Here is a 21,044-nt window from a genome sequence, read left to right as displayed (position 1 = left end):
ACTGGGTCAGATAAAGCATTTCTATTAGGACAAATAGGTCTGGTACAGTAGATACAAGCCTGAAACAACACTCACACACACATTGTTTATCACATCCAGAGAACACACTGGAAAAAATCAAAGTCTTACGAAGTATATTTGTCTCATTTCTAGTCAAATTATCTCATTACACTTAATATCAGACACAACTGCCTAACAAGTACCATTTTAGCCAGATATAGGGACTTATTTTAATACAATACATCTTGAATATCTTGTTAAATGAAAAAGTCTTGAAAACAAATTGTTTTGAGTCGGATTTCATATGAAACAAGCTTTTTTTTTTACATTTGAAGAGGTTTTTAAGCTAATTTCAAGATCACTTTTATCTCAAAAGTCCCAAATAACCCATCTTATTTCAAGAAATCTTGACAAGCCGATTTTCACTAGTTCCATTGGCAGATTTCTTTGCTTATTTCAAGCAAAAACGTCTTTTATTTGTTTTTTTTTTTACTTATTTTTGGAGGGGCATTTTTTCCAGTGCATGACGAAGATGGTGGATGGCCTGCTCACATCAGTAAATGTTCAATGATACGTTGTCGAGTGTAGGTACAACCTCTGAGAGATAAAGGTGAACATAAATTTGAAATGTTTCCAGGATACCGGAGCTCGGTTGGACAGATTTCATGCGAGAACTCTGTCTCTCCGAGTCCAGTGCTGATACTTGACTTGTGACCACATATAAATACTTTGTTTAACTTAAAACTTCTCCAGGTTGTTCTTGGGCTTCCAATGAAAGAATCGGGATAACACTAGTTAATTTGATTTCATTCCTTTCATCTTCTTGCTTTGTCTCCTCTCTCAGTGGGCTCCCAGGACAGTTTGTTGGAGATCACTTTCCGGTCCACCGTGCCTCCGGTGATCTGCGACCCCACCACGCCGAAACCTGAGGTGTCGGCCATCAACCTGCCGGCGATCGGCGCCAGAGACGGGAGCAGCAACGTCTTTGCTTCTTCCAACGGGACTCTCGGAAGCCCACTAGGTAGGGACCAGTGTTTACTCAAACTGGAGCGTTTCCGCTTCCTCCCGGGACCCCCTGGGCCTCCACCTCCTCGACTCCCCTCCCCTCCTCCGCCTTTGGAGATTAACGGGGCAGAGACGAGAGGTCGAGACGTCTCTGAGTCTCCGGCGAACTTGTTGTCCCGCGAGGTCAAAGCTTTGGGCTGTCTGGAATTTGCGAGGTTTCGCGAGTCGGGCATCGCCTCAGAGTGCGAGTCAAACTCGGACGACAGCGATGAGGATGAGGGGGAGGATGAAGAGGAGGAGGAGATGGAGATCTTTGGTTGGGGAACGGATGAGGAGACGCTGAGGCTGCTCAATGTTCTCAACAGACGGGTAGCTCCCGACTGTCTGGGAGATGAAATTGCGGTGTGACGATTTAACCCCCCCCCCCCCCCTGAAGGAACCTTAAAACTGAGAAGCATCCACTGTTGTGCATCCTTTTAAAACTGCTCTGTCTGGGTAACATGTTGTCAACGAACCTTGGTCTGATGTGCACAAGGTTCCCCCGAGTATAGAGTCCAAATTAACTCACAGCTTATTTTCCATTTAAATATTTATGTGTTACAACATTAAACAAAGTGTCCAACATTACTCATCAAGTATCAGCAATGACTATAATTAGTTCTTCTCATACATCATCTTATCTTGTGTTGTCAGCACCTACTGTGTGACCAGAAAGGCTGAAACAATATGTCAGCAAGATCAAGAATCAAGACGCAGTCTTTGGTCTTTATCTGGTCTGAAAGCTGTGGGCACATATCATAACTCTGGACCCGTACGACAAAACAAAACCGCGTCAATGTCTAAATGGAAGTCGTGAATTCGCTCATCGAGGGTGCCGATGCATGAACCCAAGCAAAAGAATTTAACCGAACCAAGCAGATACACATCCCTGGGGCCAGATGCATAAAACTGGGTGTAGTTGCAGGACTAATTTAAGAATCCTGCACACTCAGTGGGTCTACATGGTGAGATTAATTGGATTATAGCTATAGTAGGGTTATGCTCCTTATCTGAGCAAGGGTAATTCTCCTTGGATATATGGCGGTGAATGAATGGGATCAGAGGCTCAAAGCGTGTCATACCCCGGTATGATAGGTGGTGCTGTACCCATTCCAACTGTTGCTAATAGAGCCACTTCCTGTTGACCTCTTCACCACCAACAACAACAACAAACTCAGGCATTGGAGAAAGCTGGAGAACGCAGAGCAAGATGAAGCTACGTCCCTCTACATTTGGTCTGTGATGAGCTGCTTGTTGCACAAACTCGATGCCCAACGGAGCATTCTCCATCGCGTTGTTTGTTTCTTTCTGACGGCGACAACAACAGGAATATCGTCTCCTTTGACCTCCGGGTCATGACCCCGGGAAAACATCTGGAGCATGCGCAGAACACAAAGTCTGATTCACCACGAGCTTCAGCGTCTACAAGCAGGTTTAGAGTGACTTTCAACCCAGTTATCTCGGGGTCTTAATCCGATCCGATCCAATTTATAGTCAGATTAAGGTGTCTACATGCACTTAATAACTCAGTCTGATTGTAATTTAGCCAATAATCCGATCCTTTCAGTGCCATGTGACCCCACTGAGTGTTTCATCCCTTGAGTTAGGAGCCTTTTTTCTGCTTCAATGATTCATAGGTCAGAGTTAAGTGGCTTAACAAACTAGACTGGACTGAAAATGAGTGAAAAAGCAGAAAATGTCCAAAGACAAACTGAAGAAGGTGTCTACATGCACTTAATAACTCAGTCTTATTGTTATTTAGCCCTTAATCCGGTTCTTACAGTGCCATGTAACCCCACTGACTGATCTCCAATCCAATTTTTAGCCATGAATGGATCAAAAAAGAAAGCGTTAGCACCGTGATGGAGGACGGTGGACAGTGCTGGGTACGAGTGTGTTCACACCTGGCATTACAGTCCGTCCCCACACGCCTCCTGAGTGACCACTGGGGCTTCGATTTCAGTTAGTCACCAATAATCCCTTCGCCAAACAGAATATCAGGGGGTCTGCTGATAAGATCCCGTTCTCCATCTGAACTCTACGGTTATTCAGACATGTTTCAGAATCACCTGAGTCATATTTACCGTGGAGTCATTTACAAGAGTTTCAGTGATGTAAGAGAAGAAAAGAACCATAAAATAAAAGATTTGCTGCAGAGCTCAGCTTTTCATCTCACTGTGTTCATCCCGGAGAATCTGACGGCTCAGCGGCGTGCTGTCAGCTGTTTCCTGTTGGCTTGAGCTGCGCTGCGTGGAAGTGGAAGTGGTCCCATATGTGACATACAGTTGGAAAGCAGAGATTCTCGTTAGGGATGCACCAATACCTGATACCGATACTGGTATTGGGTATCGGGCCGATACTATTCTAATATACTCGTACTCGTTAAAGTTAACCGATACAAATTTATTGCATGAAGACCACAATCAGAGGGTGGCTTGTCATTTTTGTTGTATTTTATTTAGATTGGCGGCTCGGGGATGTGTCGAGCTAATCGGGAACAGTTTGGTTAGGCTAGTGAGACCGAAACCTGTCTTCCAATTCATTGCATTATCGGTAGAAGTATGGGCATCGGTACTCGGTATCGGCAAGTACTTAGAGATCCAAGTGTCAGTATCGTATCGGTTTGAAAAAAAAATGGTATCGGTGCATCCCTAATTCTCGTGATTTAGTTTATTTTATGAGTGAACGCAGCAGGGACAGTCACTGCCAATAGATCTACTACCAGCATCTGTAACTGTACGGACTGTACTTGTATGAGCTTTTCTAGTGTCGTTGACCCCTTAAAGTTCTTTTACACTACAAACCACATTCAGTCGACACATAGTTACAGGCTGCTCGGTGTCTTGCCCAAGGACTAGGGCTGGGCAACGATTAAAAAATTTAATCTAATTAATCACATGATTTCCCTGATTAATCACGATTAATCGCATTTGTACGCAAAATCCAAAAATGAATCCAAAAGTAGTGTATAGCTTTTAGCATTTAGTTTTATTTTAAATGTGCTGCCATATGAATGAAAGTGCCATAACATTTGTTGTGCAAACACACTTTTAACATCAGCATCTTTCTGTAGTTTTTATGTAGAAGCCTCGCTCCACTGTCTGTTTCCTTGAATGACTTGCTGCTATCAGTTGTGTGTTTTGCCTTTAAGTGATATTTTAGACTGGAACTACTACGCTGAGAAGACAATTCAACTTGGCAGTGTTTACAGATGACTTTGGTTCTGTCGACTCCGCCGTCTGGAAGAACTTTAAAATGAAAATGGCCGAGTAAAAGTTCCGTACCCTTCTCCATGTTTGGTGGATCCGCCGATTACTTTCTTTTCCGGTTCCACAGCAGACAGCAACAGACTTTTACAAAATAAAAGCCTGTGAGCAGCAGACTTTTAAAAAATAAAAGCCTGTGAGCAACAGACTTTTACAATAATAAAATAAATGATAAAACAGGTGTGGTCCGTGGTGTAGTGGGTTGAGCAGGCGCCCCATGTACAGAGGCTATAGTCCTCGCTGCAGCTGGTCCCGGTTCGAGTCCCGCATCGGCCGGCCCCGTGCTGCGTGTTGTTCCCCCTCTCTCTGCCCACTGCTTCCTGTCTCTCTGAACTTTCCTATCCATTAAAGGCACAAAACCCCCAAAAAACAAAAACAAACTGCGTTAATGCACGATAAAATATTAATCGGCATTAAATAACTAACGAGTTAACTCACCCAGCCCTACCGAGGACACTTCAACTTCAGCAAAAAATTGTCTAAAAAACATATTTTCTATGCTATGTTCTCACAGTTGTGTCATTTCACATTAGCCAGTGGCTGTGCTTAATCCTAAAGATATAGACACCTTCTGAGCCTGTGACTGACACCTCACTTGACACTATAGGAGCTTACAGAAGCCAGCGGCTTCAACAACAACACCTTCGATCCTCTTCTGCCACGTCTGAGCTGTAGATGAGCTCGACTCCCGGGACAAACGTAGCTTATTTGAGCCCCCCGTCTCTGTAGAAATAAACATGAAAGACCAGCAGAAGTTTTATCCTGTGAGTTTTGACGACTTTTTCCACAATGTAATTTTTCCAGAATCCAGGAGAGCGAGAAAGCAACCTGGTGGCAGGTCAGCTGCTTGTACGGCGTCGCATCGAGTTAGTCGGAAGACCCAGAATCGCCATGCTGTTATGTTCAGATTATCATAAGATCGTGGACTCAAGTGGCCTGGAACACCTCTGAATGTCTGAATGATTTGGATCTGGTTGCTTACTCGGCACATCCTGTGTGTCCACACCTGTATCTGGCACTGTCCACGTGCGATCCGATGGTCCAGGACGGATGTTAGCACCCGGTCCGAACAGCCTCTGAATGGAACGGCAGCAAAAAAAGAAGCAAATAAAGGAATATGAAGCAGGAAAGAGAGCATGTTTTATTTGGCCGTCTCAGTTCTTGAATCACAAACAAAATAAAAACTGCTGACTGGGAAGAAAGTAACAGAAGCCATCATCTCTGAAAGTTCAGAACAATTAAAACCAGGGGCCAAAACACACATCAGCTCACTACTACATACTACATACTCATCGATCAGACAGTATGCAGAGCGTTTACCCACAATGCATCTCGCTCCTGCCCGAGCCAAAGTCAGCCGGCCTGAAGCTGATTTCCCTTAAGCTCTAAACTCTGTAAACTTTAGCAACATTTGAAACATTTTCAGGCGAGAAAGTAGTCGTTTAGATCCCCAACGTGTTGAAAACCTGACAAAATACCGGCTATTTACAATTTTGTTCCCACGAATTCGGCGCTACTAAAGCTAGCCGCAGTGAGCAACGCACTTCCGGTTATTTTCACAAAATAAAATACCCGTTGCCTTTTATCATAGGGAAAGCCAGTAGGATACAATTGGTGCTTTTGTTTTGAAAACAGGAAGTGAACCTACCCTCGTTGTAGCTAGCTTGAAACTGCCGTTTTGACAGGAAATGACGATCGGTGACGTCACGTTACGTTGCATTTTGGGTAGTTTGAGTATGAGTAGTAACCTCATGATGCATACCCAACATTTCAGAGAATCTAGTATGCATCCGGGAACTTCTCGCTTACTCAAACTCGCATACTAACTCAAAAAGTTAGTATAAGTAGTAGGAGTAGTAGTAGAAGTATGCAGTTTCGAACACAGCCAAAGTGTGCACTTCTCATTGTATATTTGTCCTGTATAAATACCAGTCTGTGTACTTGTGGTTGTTGTGTGAACCCTTTGTTTATGCATCTGGCCCTTGAGGCATATTGTGTAACATCTGCTGTGTGTCTCTCACTGGCTGTGATGAAGAAGCTTCCTGGATCAGATCCACCTGCCCTCCTGGTATTTAATGTAAGTCACATTTGGAGAGAAACTAAAAAGAATCTACATGACCCGCGGTGGAAAAGGCGCCGGCTTCGGTCCGGGACGCCGTACTTCTGCCGGAGGACAGATGAGGCATTAGCATTTCCGTCACCGAATCGTTTCTGGAATGAAGTATTTGGATGTTTTAAATGTTTTAAATATGAGCCACACCAACGCGCGTTAATGTGGAAACTAAAGGAGTCGTTCTGCTGGAAATGAGGCGTAATGAGCTCAGTGCTGCAGCTGGTTTTATCGGTTTATCAGATGAGTCACAAACACGGTTACACCGAGCGTTTTCAGCGCTCTTAACCACACCAGCTGTGTTATGGTAGCAGCGTAACCGTAGTAACTGAGTCATAACTGCTGTTTGCTTCAGTCTGAGCACCTCTGTGGCACTCTTAGCAAAAACAAATGTGTTGATATTTAGCCTCGCATCCAATCTGAAGACACTTATTCTAACATTATCATCACACATTCCCAGCTGGAATATAAGCCGGAAAACTAAACCAATCTATATGCACACTCATGCATTTACCTTTATTCTCTCATTGCCTGTTCTGTCGCATCTTTTCTTGGTTGCCCACACCGACCTCTCCTCCATAGATCACCACATTTAAATCCTCCTAATTAGGATTCAGGAGCAGAGCTTTGAAGTTTTCCCCCTCCTTTTACCAGATTGAAATGTAAAACTCCTGCCTGCCATCTCGTATCATCGGGATGTCGGGCAAGCTGAACGCACTGTCGGGGTTTTAAAGGATGCATGATGTCTCCTTCAGGTCAGTTCGGGGGGCCTGAAAGACTCCGTCATCAAGGACAAACACTTTGGGCCTAATGAGTGAACTTTGCTGCCGCCTCAGCTTGGAAGCAGAAGGTCCTTCCTTGGACATTTTTCTGTATAAACCTTTGTTTTCCACTTTATCCCACAGAACCTGTGAGCTGTCGTGTCCTTGACTCGTGTTTGTTTTGGTAGTCGGAGCATGTTTGCTCCCTGTTTCACTTGTCCGCTCGTCTCCCTTCGTTTTAATTTATGTAAAGCTGGGATTTAGTCGGACCTCGAGGAACACTGTTTGTTTTTCTTTTATTCAATGTAAGAAACACAAACTCCTCTCTTGTGCCAGAACAGTGACTCGCAGATGACAGCCAAGAGGGGTCTCATTTGTTTAAACTCCACCGTGTACGGCCCTCGGGCGCATTGCAATATTAAAGCATTCGTTTTGTTTTACAGGGAAACCCACAGAGTTGTTTATTTTGTGCTCCAGTTTATCAGCACGGCACTCCATCCAGACACTCCGGTGTTTGGCAACAGTACACATATGACAGAGGTTTAAAGGGGAATCTGGCCCAATCTCAGTGCTCGCAGAGCTTTCGCCTGATTGGATCAAAAAGTCGGTGGATACTTGGCATCTAAAGGTGTGAGTATTAAGAGATAACATAGTCCAAAGTGAAGGATCTCTCGTACATCCTGGCTGTGGATCAACATTTAGTGCCAAAAGGACCTGATGGAAATCTATCAGAACCTGGCTGAGAGAAGCGTTTGTTCTGATAGAGCTCCAGTCAGATAAGAGTCATCGGCTGTGTTCATACTACATAATGCATACTACATACTATGTACTACATACTACATACTACATAATGCATACTACAGATTACAGACTACATACTACATACTACATACTTCCAAACTGCATACTCATTGATCAGACCGTATGCAGAGCGTTTACCCACAATGCATTTCGCTCCTGCCCGAGCCGAAATCAGCCGGCCTGGAGCTGATTTCACTTAAAGGTGGGGTAGGGGATCTTTTTCTGGAACATTTTTTTACATATTGCTTGAAATACTCTTCACACCCTCATTGCAACCAATTAATTAAAAGTTTTGACACAAATATGAAAAGTTTTAGTGGCCTCTAGAATTTACAATCTAGGAAAAACAGTATCCAATCATTGTGAACGGACCGTTCACAATGATTGGATACTGATGCCGTCTATCAAACTGCTATCTGCTCCTCCCTCCCCCTCCCCCTCCTTCCCCCTGTGCGCGTACCCTGCTCCGTGAACGAAGCTTGGCAGGAAGCTAAACTAGAGCCAGCTTGGCTAGCACCTAGCATTATTAAACGTATAGTTATCATATACTAAATACTAAATACGGCAACGATCGATGCTTGCTGTCAGAACAGCGCTCGTGCACCTTCGTGCTCGTGCGCGTTCATGTACTCTAGAGGCGTGCCTTCGGGGGGAAAGTGAAGAAAAGGGTTGGGACTTTTTACCTGTGTATTTTCAAAATGCAGCTTCGCTGGACTCAAAATCCAGGATCTCCTACCCTACCTTTAAGCTCTAAACTCTGTAAACTTTAGCAACATTTGAAACATTTTCAGGTGAGAAAGTAGTCGTTTAGATCCCCAACGTGTTGAAAACCTGACAAAATACCGGCTGTTTACAATTTTGTTCCCACGAATTCGGCGCTACTAAAGCTAGCCGCAGTGAGCTAACACACTTCCGGTTATTTTCACAAAATAAAATACCCGTTGCCTTTTATCATAGGGAAAGCCATTACCATACAATTGGTGCTTTTGTTTTGAAAACAGGAAGTGAACCTACCCTCGTTGTAGCTAGCTTGAAACTGCCGTTTTGACAGGAAATGAAGATCGGCGACGTCACGTTACATTGCATCTTGGGTAGTTTGAGTATGAGTAGTAACCTCATGATGCATACCCAACATTTCAGAGAATCTAGTATGCATCCGGGAACTTCTCGCTTACTCAAACTCGCATACTAACTCAAAAAGTTAGTAGGAGTAGTAGGAGAAGTATGCGGCTTCGAACACAGCCATCGTCCTTAACTCGTAAAAAGACCCAAACAGAGCAATTAGGCAGCAGCTTTGCTCACTTCTCAGCCAACGCTCTGATGATGAAGCTCTAGAAACCTGCCTGGGTACACCTGCATCTTTATTACAGAGGTGACAAGGCATTAAGGAAGACAGATGGAGAGAGATACGCAGCAAATATCCCTCTGTTGGAGGACGTCGAGGTTCAGGATCATCGCCCCACAGCCCGCTCCAGTTCCACTTGTTTACGTTTGCAAGAAATGACTCAAATACACTTCTGTTTTCCTTCAAAGCTTCTCCTTAAACCTTAATCCTGGCCCGGTGCGTTCAGTTTAAGGTAATGCTGTGATTTAGTGGTGATGAAACATTAAAATTGAGTGAAAACACATCAAACCCACTCAATAGTTAATACTAATATTGTTAATATTAATATTATTGCACAAATAATTCAAGTGCTCATTCTGCAGACTCATTCCCTCAAAGGTTGTCGAAGACTCTTTAACATCTTGGAGAAGAATTTTCAGAGAATAGATGTTCAGAAATGCACTTCCCACTGGGATATTCTCCTGTGGAAATGAGCTCTCACAGTAAAAAAAAGTACTTCAGAGCGCCGTCTGAGCAGAAAATGCTACGTTTCCCTGAGCTGCAGCTCGGAAACTGACAGCTGGTACTGATCCGTCTTTGAAGGGGCAGCCTCGTTACAAGTCCTGCGTTGAAGTGGCCCCAGTTGGTAAAACAGGAAGTAATGCAGCAGTCAGGCAGAAGATTATCGACCAATCAAAAATCACTTCAGAATGTCTCCTTCTCATATCGACAGTAGCTCTCAGTAGGGCTGGGCGATATGGGGAAAAGTCAGTTAGGGACCCGGTATATATCGGGTCCATAACTTTCAGCATCCACTTGAACCCATTATTTTCCACTGTGCTTTTTGGCAGCATGTCTTTAGCAACACAATAAGCTACATTTGTAACATCACGGTCTGTTTCGTGTGTCGGACTTAAAAAAAAAACAAATAACTGCACACCACTGAACTTTTCGGGCCCTTCTTATCAACTATGTCATCAACGATGTCATCCCTTACCCCTTGGGCTGCGTCTTCCGTCGTTTCTTCCGAGCACAAACAAACCATGGATGTATTATATTAACTGGATAAGGGACCACAAAATGGCTGCCGTTGATTTCAATGGAGTTGCTCGCCTGGCGCATATGCCGAAAAAGTTTCTGACTTCCGGATTTACTTCTGCGTTATGCGGCCCATAGAGCATGCGCAGTAGAGTCACCCCCATGATGCTTTGGGGCCTCCCATCATGCCCTGGGGCGATGAGGCCGTGCACGTACGTACACATCACAGTGCACGTACACAGCTGTGACGTCACGCAGGGAAAAGAGATTTTTCTGGGGCTTTTCTGGCCGTTAGAAAACGTTTTGACGGATAAAAAGTCCTTAAAAAGACTTAAAAATATAGAAGACAAAGATTAGTAAATAACAGCGGTTACACTTGGATGCTTCCTGTGAACAGTTTTACAGGCATCTCTTTTACTATTGCGGTCTATGGAAAAAAGCATTTTGGGCCACAGGGGATTTTTTGTTGCAATACCACGAGTGGCCACTGGGAAAAATCTGAGAGGCTGAGAGGCGGCCCCATATAATACATCCATGAAACAAACGCTGGCACGGCTAGCTGCCGGCTTGGCTCTATTCCAGCCACGTGATTGGTTCAGCTCGCCGCAACTCTTCGCATTGTTTGTCAAAAGATGGATGAATGTAATCTATGGAAAAGTATATCGACCGTGTTTCATATCTCTATCGAGGAAAAGTTATCGTTTTATCGCCCTGCCCTAGCTCTCGGGATCACTGTTTGTCCATTTCTCTGCGTTTTAAGTCAGAAACTATATAACTTTTTGCCCATTAATGTTACATTCATTGGCAAATAATAGCTCAGAACTTTAAACTTCTGATTTTCTGTAAAAATCAAAGGAAACATCAGCAGCAGGATAGATTTTTTTGGAGTCAGGACCTCAGATAAGGTTTATCTACCCTAACCTTTGTAGTTTCATTCCCTCCCTGTAAACCCACAGAGGAAAAGTAAAACCTTCCACTTGCTGTTCCTTAATCTTACAAAACATTTGACCGTGCTGGTGCAGTGTTATTAGCTCGTTTCTTTTTTAAACCAGGGGAGCAGTGAATGCAGAGATAAAGGGGAGGCTGTAACAGTATTGCACACATTTCAGTGACGGGGTTGTGTCATATCGTAGTTTTTGACTGCTTTTTCTAATCAGACCCACATTTTTCCTTTAGAATTTATTGGTTTTTGCAGGTTTTTGTCGTAATAAATGTCGACTTTGACTCGTTTATTGCTGCAACATTTAGATTCATGGAAGGAATTTCAATTTATTTTGGTGTCAGTAGTTCAGGGCATTGAAGTCACAGTTGCATAACAGCGTTGTTCTTCTTCCTCTGTCCCTTTAAGAGTGTTGATTTGTTTAGAAATGCAGAGGATGAAATGCTTATGCACCACATTAACATTTTCTGTCTGCATTTTAAACTATTTCCATATCTGAAAGTGGATTCTTCTTCCAAACCTACCTTTGTATTCTGCTCCGTGTCTCCAGCCTCGGGGGTAAATATTCTCCTTTTTTGTCTCTCCTCCATTTCATATCATCCGTATTTCTATCACCCGTTCTCCACCTTTGCCTTGTTCTCCTGTTATCTTTTGAACCCCACTTTTCCTCCGACCTCTCAAAAATGTCAGACGCAGTATTTCTAAGAAGTCTGCTGTTTCATACAGGAAGGAGGACTCCAGAAAAGTGTTGCCCTCTGCCTTTTACCTTGACGGAGGGAGTGGTTATCACTTTGCAGACGGCCTGTGGAAGAGTGAGTCATCAGAAAATGTTGACTAATATAAACCACCTATCCGAGAGGTTAAAGCGAGCTGCTGAGCAGCAGCAGGTTGAGGCGGAGGCTGCCTATTTGTGCTGATGTTTCAGGGCAATTTGAAAGTTTGAAGTCATTCCCGCTTTTCTTTTTAATTTGTTCTTGTTTGAGCCTCTGATTTTTTTTTTTTATTATTATTATTTAATTTTTAATTTTATTATTATTATTATTATTATTATTATTATTATTTTTTATCACATTTTTAATGAAATTTTTTTTGTTTTTAATTTTTAATTTTTTAATTTGTTTTGTTTTTAATATTTTTATTGGGAGGTAAGGCACATTGGAATAGAAATCAATGTCATGTTTACATTGAGCATTGTATCACCACAGTGTCAGTTTGAACAAACATATTAGCCCTTTTTCCATCAGATTCTGTAGCGAATTAAAAGTTATATCGCATTACTTTGTTGCGATATAAGATGCGTTCGGTTGGTTTTCCATCAAACAGGACGATTCTAGCGAAATAAAATGACATCACCGGAACGTGCTGATGCGCATTATTCTGACTCGACCAGATGATTTTCCATTACAAAAGTGGCGAATTGTAGCGAATTAGAATGCTCGGTAGCGGGAATTTAATTGCTCGCGCTGTTATTGTCAGCCTCCTGTTATAACAGTTGCTATAACTTTCAAGGCTACGTACCTTTTCACCACCGGCTTTCGTTTTATTTATTAGGCTAGTTACTTATTTAGAGTTATGGACCGTAGGATAGGACTAAACATGCTGCTAGTGTTGCTGTCAGCTTATAATTGCCGTCAGAAATTTAAGAAGGAGGATCCTTCATCCGCAGGATCCGCAGCATAATTAATTCTCGCCTCGCTCTCATCGATGAGAACGAGGCGAGAATTAATTATGCTGCTTCAGGACCTCCCGAATTGTGTTTAAAAAAAGCAGAGTCTCTGCTCTCGACCAGTTGTTTCTTTTATCATCGGACATTGTTGTTACTAGTTGTTGCTGCTGTTTTGATACCGACAGGATAGGTGAAATGGGGCGGCTGAGCGGCTCAACAACAACATTCGAATCCTCGCGCTTTACCAATACCATCTGCGCATGCGTGGCTAGTCTGAATCGCATTAACCTTTTCCATCACTTCTGTAGCGATACAACTTAGCCCTGAACCACCTATTTCGAGCGAATTGATTTAATGCGACAAAACAGGCGTTCTAGCGATTTAACCGTTTTTCCATCACATGTATCGCACTAACTTCTGATGCGCATCAAATTAAAGCGAATCGTGTCGTTGATGGAAAAAGGGCTATTGATACAGTCAAAATAATGTGCATCTTGATAAGTTGAAAAAAAAAGCATACAGTCTACCTCCTCTAGTGTTTTTTTTGTTTGTTTGTTTGTTTTTTTCACAACAATTCCAGAACAATACACAACTGTGGGGGGCTACTTAACTAACAGTTAAGGACATCTATATATAGCAATTGAATAAGTATAATAAGTGTAATATGTGTGTGTAAGCTGCTCAGTATAAATAAAAAGTAGGACAAAAGACAGAAAAGGAAAAAGAGAAAAGAGAAGGAGAGAGTGAGTGGGGGTCCATCAATCAGGGGGCAGAGATAGAAGAGAATGAAAAAAATTGAAGTTACCTTTCACTGAATATCTGATCTTCTCTAGCTTTAGAACAACATAGTATTGTTGAGCCACTGAGAGCTGGAGGGAGCTTTAACTTTAGTACCTGATGAGCTATCGAAGAACAAGTGTTTCTGAGAGGGAAATCATCTACCTCATTCTGACTTTTAGGACGCCGAACAAGATAAAATGGGAATAGACATGCTTTAAGTATGCGCTCATCCTTCATGCTTCTGGTTTCTGTCCGTCAGGTGACCTCAGAGTGTCGGACGTAATTATCTCGTGTCTGCAGATGTTACGCAATAACAACAAAGTCTAGTCTGGTCCAAGCCATCTTTATCTCACTCCTCCTCCTCCTCTGCTCGGCATTAATCAAATGTTCGATAGTGGTTGTTGTCGGTATCTGAACACCACATTGCCAACTCGTCCAGCCAGGCAGAGCGAGCTTGGGTGACTTGTATTGATTTCCCCGTCACAGACGTGTGTTGTTTGAAACCGGGGTTAACGACTGGGACAGCCAGAGAGCAGCGCGGATCGATGGGCAGCTCAGCCTGTCACCTGCAGAGACGCACCTATGTGCACACACAGGAGCATCTATGGCAGGCTCAGACCCAGCCAACCAGCACCTAACATGCACCTTCAAATCCTGGGAATCAAAGATATTCCTGTGTAAAATGTCAATAACAATAAAAAAAAGATTTGTAAATGATTTAAAGGAATGAAGAGTAGGGTTTAAAAACATCTCGTGGCAAAGTTGCTGATTGGAAACAGCTGAAACCTTCCTCTATAACGGTGGTTCCCTAACTTTCTCTGCTGGGCCCCCCAGTTTTTTTTATTAAAACCAGCTGCAGAACACATCTGACGGGGTAAGCCAAGAGAAAGCCGAGGGGCTTCTTTACCAAAGCCACGTGAAGCTGTGCAGAGGTGCATTTGTTTTCCCTGAAAGGAATCCACCTTCTTACTGTGGAAGCAGATATGATACAGAGCAGTGGTTCCCCTTCAGACATCCGACCTCCAGCCATGTACCCCCTACTCCTGCACACACAAAAAACCTGTCTGTAAGCCCCCCCCCACCACCACCATCACCACACACACAGCATATAACACATCAGAAATCACTTCAATTATTATTTTATTCTTCACCAAATCGATCAATTTCTACCAGCATTTTCAGTGAGCAACACTTTTGAAAAAAATTATCTACCAAACATTTCTAGAACATATTCAGTTATAAATCACTTTAAACTGAAGAACAAACTCACCACAGCTTTAATGAGAACGCTGGAAAGTGCACCTTTGACTGTGGGCTGATGTCCCGCTGGAAGGGCAATTTATCCTTTTAGCCATTAATCCATTTTCGGCGGTTAGCCTGGCGGCGGCCGGCGGGGATGATGTATTTATTTCGGCAGTGCAATTAATTCACTGACCACTAGAGGATAGCCTATTTATGCATGGAAGTATCTTGTGTTTTTGGCACTGTGAACAGGTACTCCAGTATGTCTATTTATACGCCAGTTTAAAAATGTAATCAGGCTCTTTGCAAACCATGTGTTTATGCATTTTTTTCGTGTACCCCCTACGTCACGTTGCGTACCCCTGGGGGTACGCGTACCACAGTTTGGGAACCAAACTATTATAAAATATATACATTGCCACTTCTCGCTGCCTCAGCAGAGCAGACGGTATCATAAAAGAAACATCCCACCCCAGAAATGACCTGTTTTACCTGCTACCGTCTGGACGACGTTACAGGTCACACAAGTCCAGGACAAATAGGCTCAGGGACAGCTTCTATCCAAGAGCCATCACTATACTGAACAATAAAAATAAATAGATACTACATTTTTACAGTTCATTCATCACCACACGCAATAATGAGAACTGTGCAATACACTTCATGTGCAATATAAACCATGCAATATGTGTAATTCCGGAAAAATATGCAATATTTTATTAGTTTAAATAACTCTGCTCCATTCGCTACCATATATTATTTTATATTTCATACTGTGGCTTCATTTTATTTCATTTTATTTAAAACATAGTTTTGTTTTAATTTCTGATTGTTTTATAAGCACCTTTGGAGTTGCAACCAAATTTCATTGTAATGTAAATTATAATGACAATAAAGGCGATTCTGATTTTATAGTTTAGTTTCTACAAGAGTGACCCATCAAAGCGTCGGTGCTTCCTTTATTAAAGCTTTCTCAAATCCATGTACTGACACACGCATGTTTTATTCTTTATGTCCAGACTCTTTAGCCCTTTTTATACTGGTTAATACTGGTTAAAAATGCTAACGCCCGCTAGCATCTGTCCTTACAGAAATCACATGTTTACCAACCGTAAGGCCTCATATTTAGACTCTGAAAATTACAGCAACAAGTGGCCGACAGAGAGAGACAAATTTGACAACATTTAATTTACGAGGGGCTGATGTCTGCGGCCGTAGACTAAAACTGAAACGATCTCGGAGAGCTGTGATTATCAGAAGCACGGCCGACAGGGTAAAGTGTCATCGTTGTCCCTCTCGGAGCACTGCGCTAAGTGTTTCCTGTGCTTGTAAAGGAACTGATCAAGGTTGTTTTGTTGATGTGAAGCAGCGCTGACGGACACATGAAGAGTTAATGGGTTTCGTGTAATCAAACGGTCCCAAAGTTTCTGTTCCTGCAATCAAACGTTCACAATCTGTGGACCGCATGGTCGGGCTGTAACCCGGCAACCTTCTGCTTGCATCACAAACCTTTTAGCATCTTTCAGATCACACTTCCTTCACGAGGCATTTCCCTTACAATTGTCTCCCCGTTCACAAAGAAAAGGATAAAGTATGGAGGCCGCCCTCGTTTCTAAGTCGCGTTGACATCCAGATGTGCTGCTTTGATGCCTCCGTGATGCAGAGCCGGTGCTTAACGTGGAGCGTGTGGAGCTCCAGATGTGAAGGCTTAAAGAGCAACTGGCTTGTGTCTGCCACATCTGTCAATCAGCTGTCAATCTGTCTGCTCCCATCTTTAACTTCCTGCATGTTTCTTCTTATGTGCGCTGACAAAAACCCAGCTGACAAATGTAAAACACATGAATACCCAATAAATGGGACAGCCAGCTTCAGCTTCAAAGAGAAACGGCTCCTCCAGGCAGCCAGGAACTGAAAATACAAGAAAGCTTTCTTTCTTTTTTAAGCTGCTTGTTATGTCACATCTCAACTCATGCAGTGAATAAACCACCTTTCCACCATTTCCCTTCCTTCGTCTTACGTGGCCACACTCGTACTTCTCTCAGACACTCGCTCTCCGGGGAGCTGTTCAGTCAGACAGACGGTGATGTGGCAAATGGCTGAATGAGTTATTGATCTGATGACTTTGATACTGAGGAGACTGAAGGCACCCAAACACGGCGGGCTACCTGCAGTCCTCATGCCTTTGTAGTTTTCCTTGTGCTCCCATTCATTCTTATGGCCATTAGACTGGATTTCAGCATTTCACCTGCATGATTTAAGGTCAGACATTTAAATAACAAAGAATCTGTCATGTTTAATGTGTTTCATTCGCTTACTTTCTTTAGTTTGGGGCAGTAATTTCCCAGCTTAAAAGAAAGGCTATATGGCTATGTTTTTTGTATTGATGTGGTATATATACAGCACAATAAGTCAAGTGGAGCAGTAAAGGAACATGTGCATTTTCCCCTTATAATTAGAGTGCAGCATATTTATTCAGCCCATAGTAATCATCTTTTTTTGTCTAATGTTGGTGTTATTTTTGTAAGATTCTCCAAAACAATTCATCTTAAAGGAATATATTTCTTTTCAAGTACAGAAACGACACACCAGAAATACTTTTTAGTATTTATTTCATGCATTTTCATCTTTAGCTGTTTTATAATACAGCAGCAGAACAGCGCAGTGCAGAAGTTTGGCTCAGAGCTCAGTAACCTGCTGTAGCAGCGAAAACTTTCCGTCTTTCAGTTCTGCAGAAGTCTTTAGAGATTCTTTTTACAATTCTTGGACCATGTTTCTTTCACAAATATGATGTTTTTATCAGAAGACTGTGGAGACCATTGCAAAACCCTCAGCTTGTGCCTCTTTAGGTTTCCCATTGTGGACTTTAAGGCTTGTTTCGGATAATTATCCTGTTGCCGTCCTCTTTTCCTTTGGCACCAAATCCGCTCTGACACACCGATTGATTAGTAATCTCATGAGACATCAGCTGTTTCTGCATCCAGACAGCAAACATTGTCAGTAATCACAACCGTGAAAGAATACAGATCACATACTCTGAACATTTCTCTGTTTTTCTTGCCCAAACGGCCAAAGAAGCTGGTTTTTTGTTTGGTAACTCCTGTTTCAAAGGCTCCCTTCAGATTTTACTTCCCCTTTGGATGCAAACGGGCTGTGTTTCAGATCAGTGGATGAACAGGACTCGCGTTAAGCTTCTGACTTCTGATTTGTAAAAGCTTTGACATTTCCTGCCCTACGATGTCTGCACGAGCTGCAATCCTTATGAATCATTTAAACCCGAGAGCTCGTTAAACATCAGACACCCTGAGGTTTTTCACAAATAACTCTTGTTTTAAAAGATGAGAGGAACCTTTCATCTTTCAGATCACCAGACTGAAACTTTGCAGGTCACCTTGATGGTTTTTCCTCCAGCCGTCGCTTCTTGGTGGATTTTCAGTATTTTTTTTGTGGTTTTAGGTGAAATATCTCAGCTGAGTTTTTAAGAAGTGATTGTTTTGTTGTTTCCAAAGACGGTTCATGTAGAAGTTCTGCTTGCTTTCTCCACATTTCGCACCCTTTGTCATTGGTTTCGGACATTTAGCTGTAGTTCAGGGGGAGAATTCGAGCTTCACGAGGTCAGAGCTCGTTTATAACGTTAGTATTAGCTTCACTGGACAGTTTTGGTGGCCTAAACGCAGCTTCTGCCTGTGAAACGGTGAGAGAACAGCGGCGTGATGTGTTGGAGGTCACCTGAGGTCGGAGGACGGGTGGGTTTTTTTAATGGGGCGTCTGTTTTCCTCTGAGACTTGAGGGTCTGATCAGGAGGCTCCACCCGTCCCAGGGCTGATGTTTCTGGAATGAAATGCAAACCGCTCCGGTTATAATTCAGTCGGTTGTGACGCATCTTGCAGAGGTTGGAGTTCAAAGAAAAAATAACAATATTTGGCTCATTAAGTTGCACAAAGTGAAAGTAAATCCCTGGAGGTAAACCGAGAATAAGTTCAAGATAAAAACGAAGGCAGAAGAGTGACACTTATGCAACTAATTAAAACAACTGAACATTTCTCATTACACAGCAAATAAGTGGGTTTAGATATGTTCATTAATTGGTTTTACATTTTCTTTCTCACAGCAAGGGGAGGAAAACACATATTAACACACTTTTATGAGTATATTACTCTGTGACTGCTGTTGTTCAGAAACATTAGCAACATCTTTACTCTTATGATAACCAAAACAGTTCCAGATCAAGAAATAAACCAAATTAATATCCTTTTTATGGTTGGAGAGCAGACTTTACCTACGTTTACCTACAAATACAAGTTCAGTTATATGAATAATACTTTCAGATCCTCTTGAATGATTGAAAAAATGCATATAACTGTGATTATCGAGGCAGGGAAAAGTAAAATGACAGGAGAAAATATATAAAATGTTGGTGCATACTTGAAATTAAAGTGTTACTGCAACCAAACCCATCTGTATTTTATATATAACTGGATGAGAATCGATAAAAAATCGATATCGATAATCGAACTGGAATTGCTAAATTCTTAACAATTCCCATTCTAATACTTCTGCTATCCTTCTTATGGATGCGTTTCATATTTGGCACATATAAGAGAGCTATAAGCTATTCTAAGACTTTTACTCCTGTATGAATGTGAATGCCCTCACATCAAAACCCAGAGTTTCCACTCTCCAAATCCTTTTTCTTTCATAACTGTAACTTCATAAAAGCTAAAAAAAAGCATGTAAGAGATTAAATGTTCCCAGTCTTGTTTGATCCTCGTTAAAGGTCGGATCGGTAACCGCTGCGTTAAGCCTGATTCTTACTCGGCGCAACTGTTCTGGCTCGAGAACCATTAATGACGTCATCGAAAGCGCCAGCCCCTTCACAGTTCCTTCAGCTCAGAAGCGCAGTTTGCGCCGAGTATGCGTCACATTTGCAGTTCTCTCCAGACCAGCGAGCGTCAGCAGAGGCTGGCACATTTGATGCGGATGCTGAATGAATTTACTCTGGGTGTAGAACTGTATATGTATCTCAGAGCTAAGCGGCTGCGGCAAAAACAGAAGAGAAGGTGGAATGTTCGTCCTTTGCAACAAGACGAACGTTGTCAAACGTTGTCCCAGTGTAACTTCATAGACGTGCCGTACAGATGTTTGTAGAGGCGCACCCTCTCGGTCACCGCGGTCTCTGCAGTGTTCATGTTTCCTTTCTCTTGGTCAGCTGTTTCTGGTTGAGCTCGCGCGAAGTCAGAAAAAAAGTTGTGTGCGCGCCCTTGCGACGCGCGAGGATTTTTTAGCTTGCGACGGGGGGCGTGGCGGAAATTTGGGTCACCGTTTGCGCCATTTGCGACCAGCTAGTAAGAATGGGTCAAAGCGAGGTTGCGCCGAGTAAGAATCAGGCTTTAGAGCCTCGAAAGGCAAACAAAAGGAGGTGATTTAAAGGCGAGACATCAGTCAGAAACATCTCCCATTAACGCCGGCCTCTCAACGCAGACCCACACCGGAGCCCACCCACTTTAATCATTCACGCCATAATGAAAGCGTGTGAAAAATTGATGAGCAGACGTTCCCTGTTTGTTTGAAGGCATTTCTCTCTCCCCTGCTTTCAGACCTCAGACATGATTGGCCTTATTTTTATTAATACCAATCTCACACACACACACACTCCAGGATGCAGCGAAACCAAGTGAGGGCTGTAATTTCATACGTGGATGATAATGACTCTATCGGGCCTGCAGATTACTGTTTGTGTTGAAGTGAGCGTGTTGCAGGTCGTTTATCCTCTCAGCGCAGATTTCCATTTCACCGCGACGCTCTTTTGTCTCGTCTGTCGCACAGAACGTCTGATTACCCTCACTGATGACACTGAGATCCTTTTTTCTTTTAGGGAAAAAACACAGGAGATAAACAAGGTAAAAGGTTTTGGTTCAGAAATGTAAATTATCCTGACATGGAAATGATAAATCTGAGTGTATGTCTGGCACATACGTTTCCAGACCTCAGGTTATGGAATATTTAATCAGATTTTATTCAGAGGGCGTTTCACTAATTCTTTGGGGCTTCACAGATTGAGTCATTTTCGTTACA

General features: G+C 42.7%; 1 protein-coding gene across 2 annotated transcripts in view; it reads left to right on the top strand.

Annotated features, from left to right (window-relative positions):
• Positions 1–21,044, top strand: part of LOC142400811 (carboxyl-terminal PDZ ligand of neuronal nitric oxide synthase protein-like) — a 236,963-nt gene that overhangs the window by 199,296 nt on the left and 16,623 nt on the right. For both annotated transcript variants that reach the window (XM_075486033.1, XM_075486034.1), the window contains exon 10: positions 845–1,021. In XM_075486033.1, the coding sequence (XP_075342148.1) occupies positions 845–1,021 (177 nt within the window). The remainder of the gene's footprint in view (positions 1–844; positions 1,022–21,044) is intronic.

Source organism: Odontesthes bonariensis, chromosome 15, assembly GCF_027942865.1.
Source record: "Odontesthes bonariensis isolate fOdoBon6 chromosome 15, fOdoBon6.hap1, whole genome shotgun sequence".
Classification (NCBI taxonomy): Eukaryota; Metazoa; Chordata; class Actinopteri; order Atheriniformes; family Atherinopsidae; genus Odontesthes; species Odontesthes bonariensis.
Note: the sequence above shows the minus strand (reverse complement) of the source record. Positions and strands in the feature narration are given on the sequence as shown.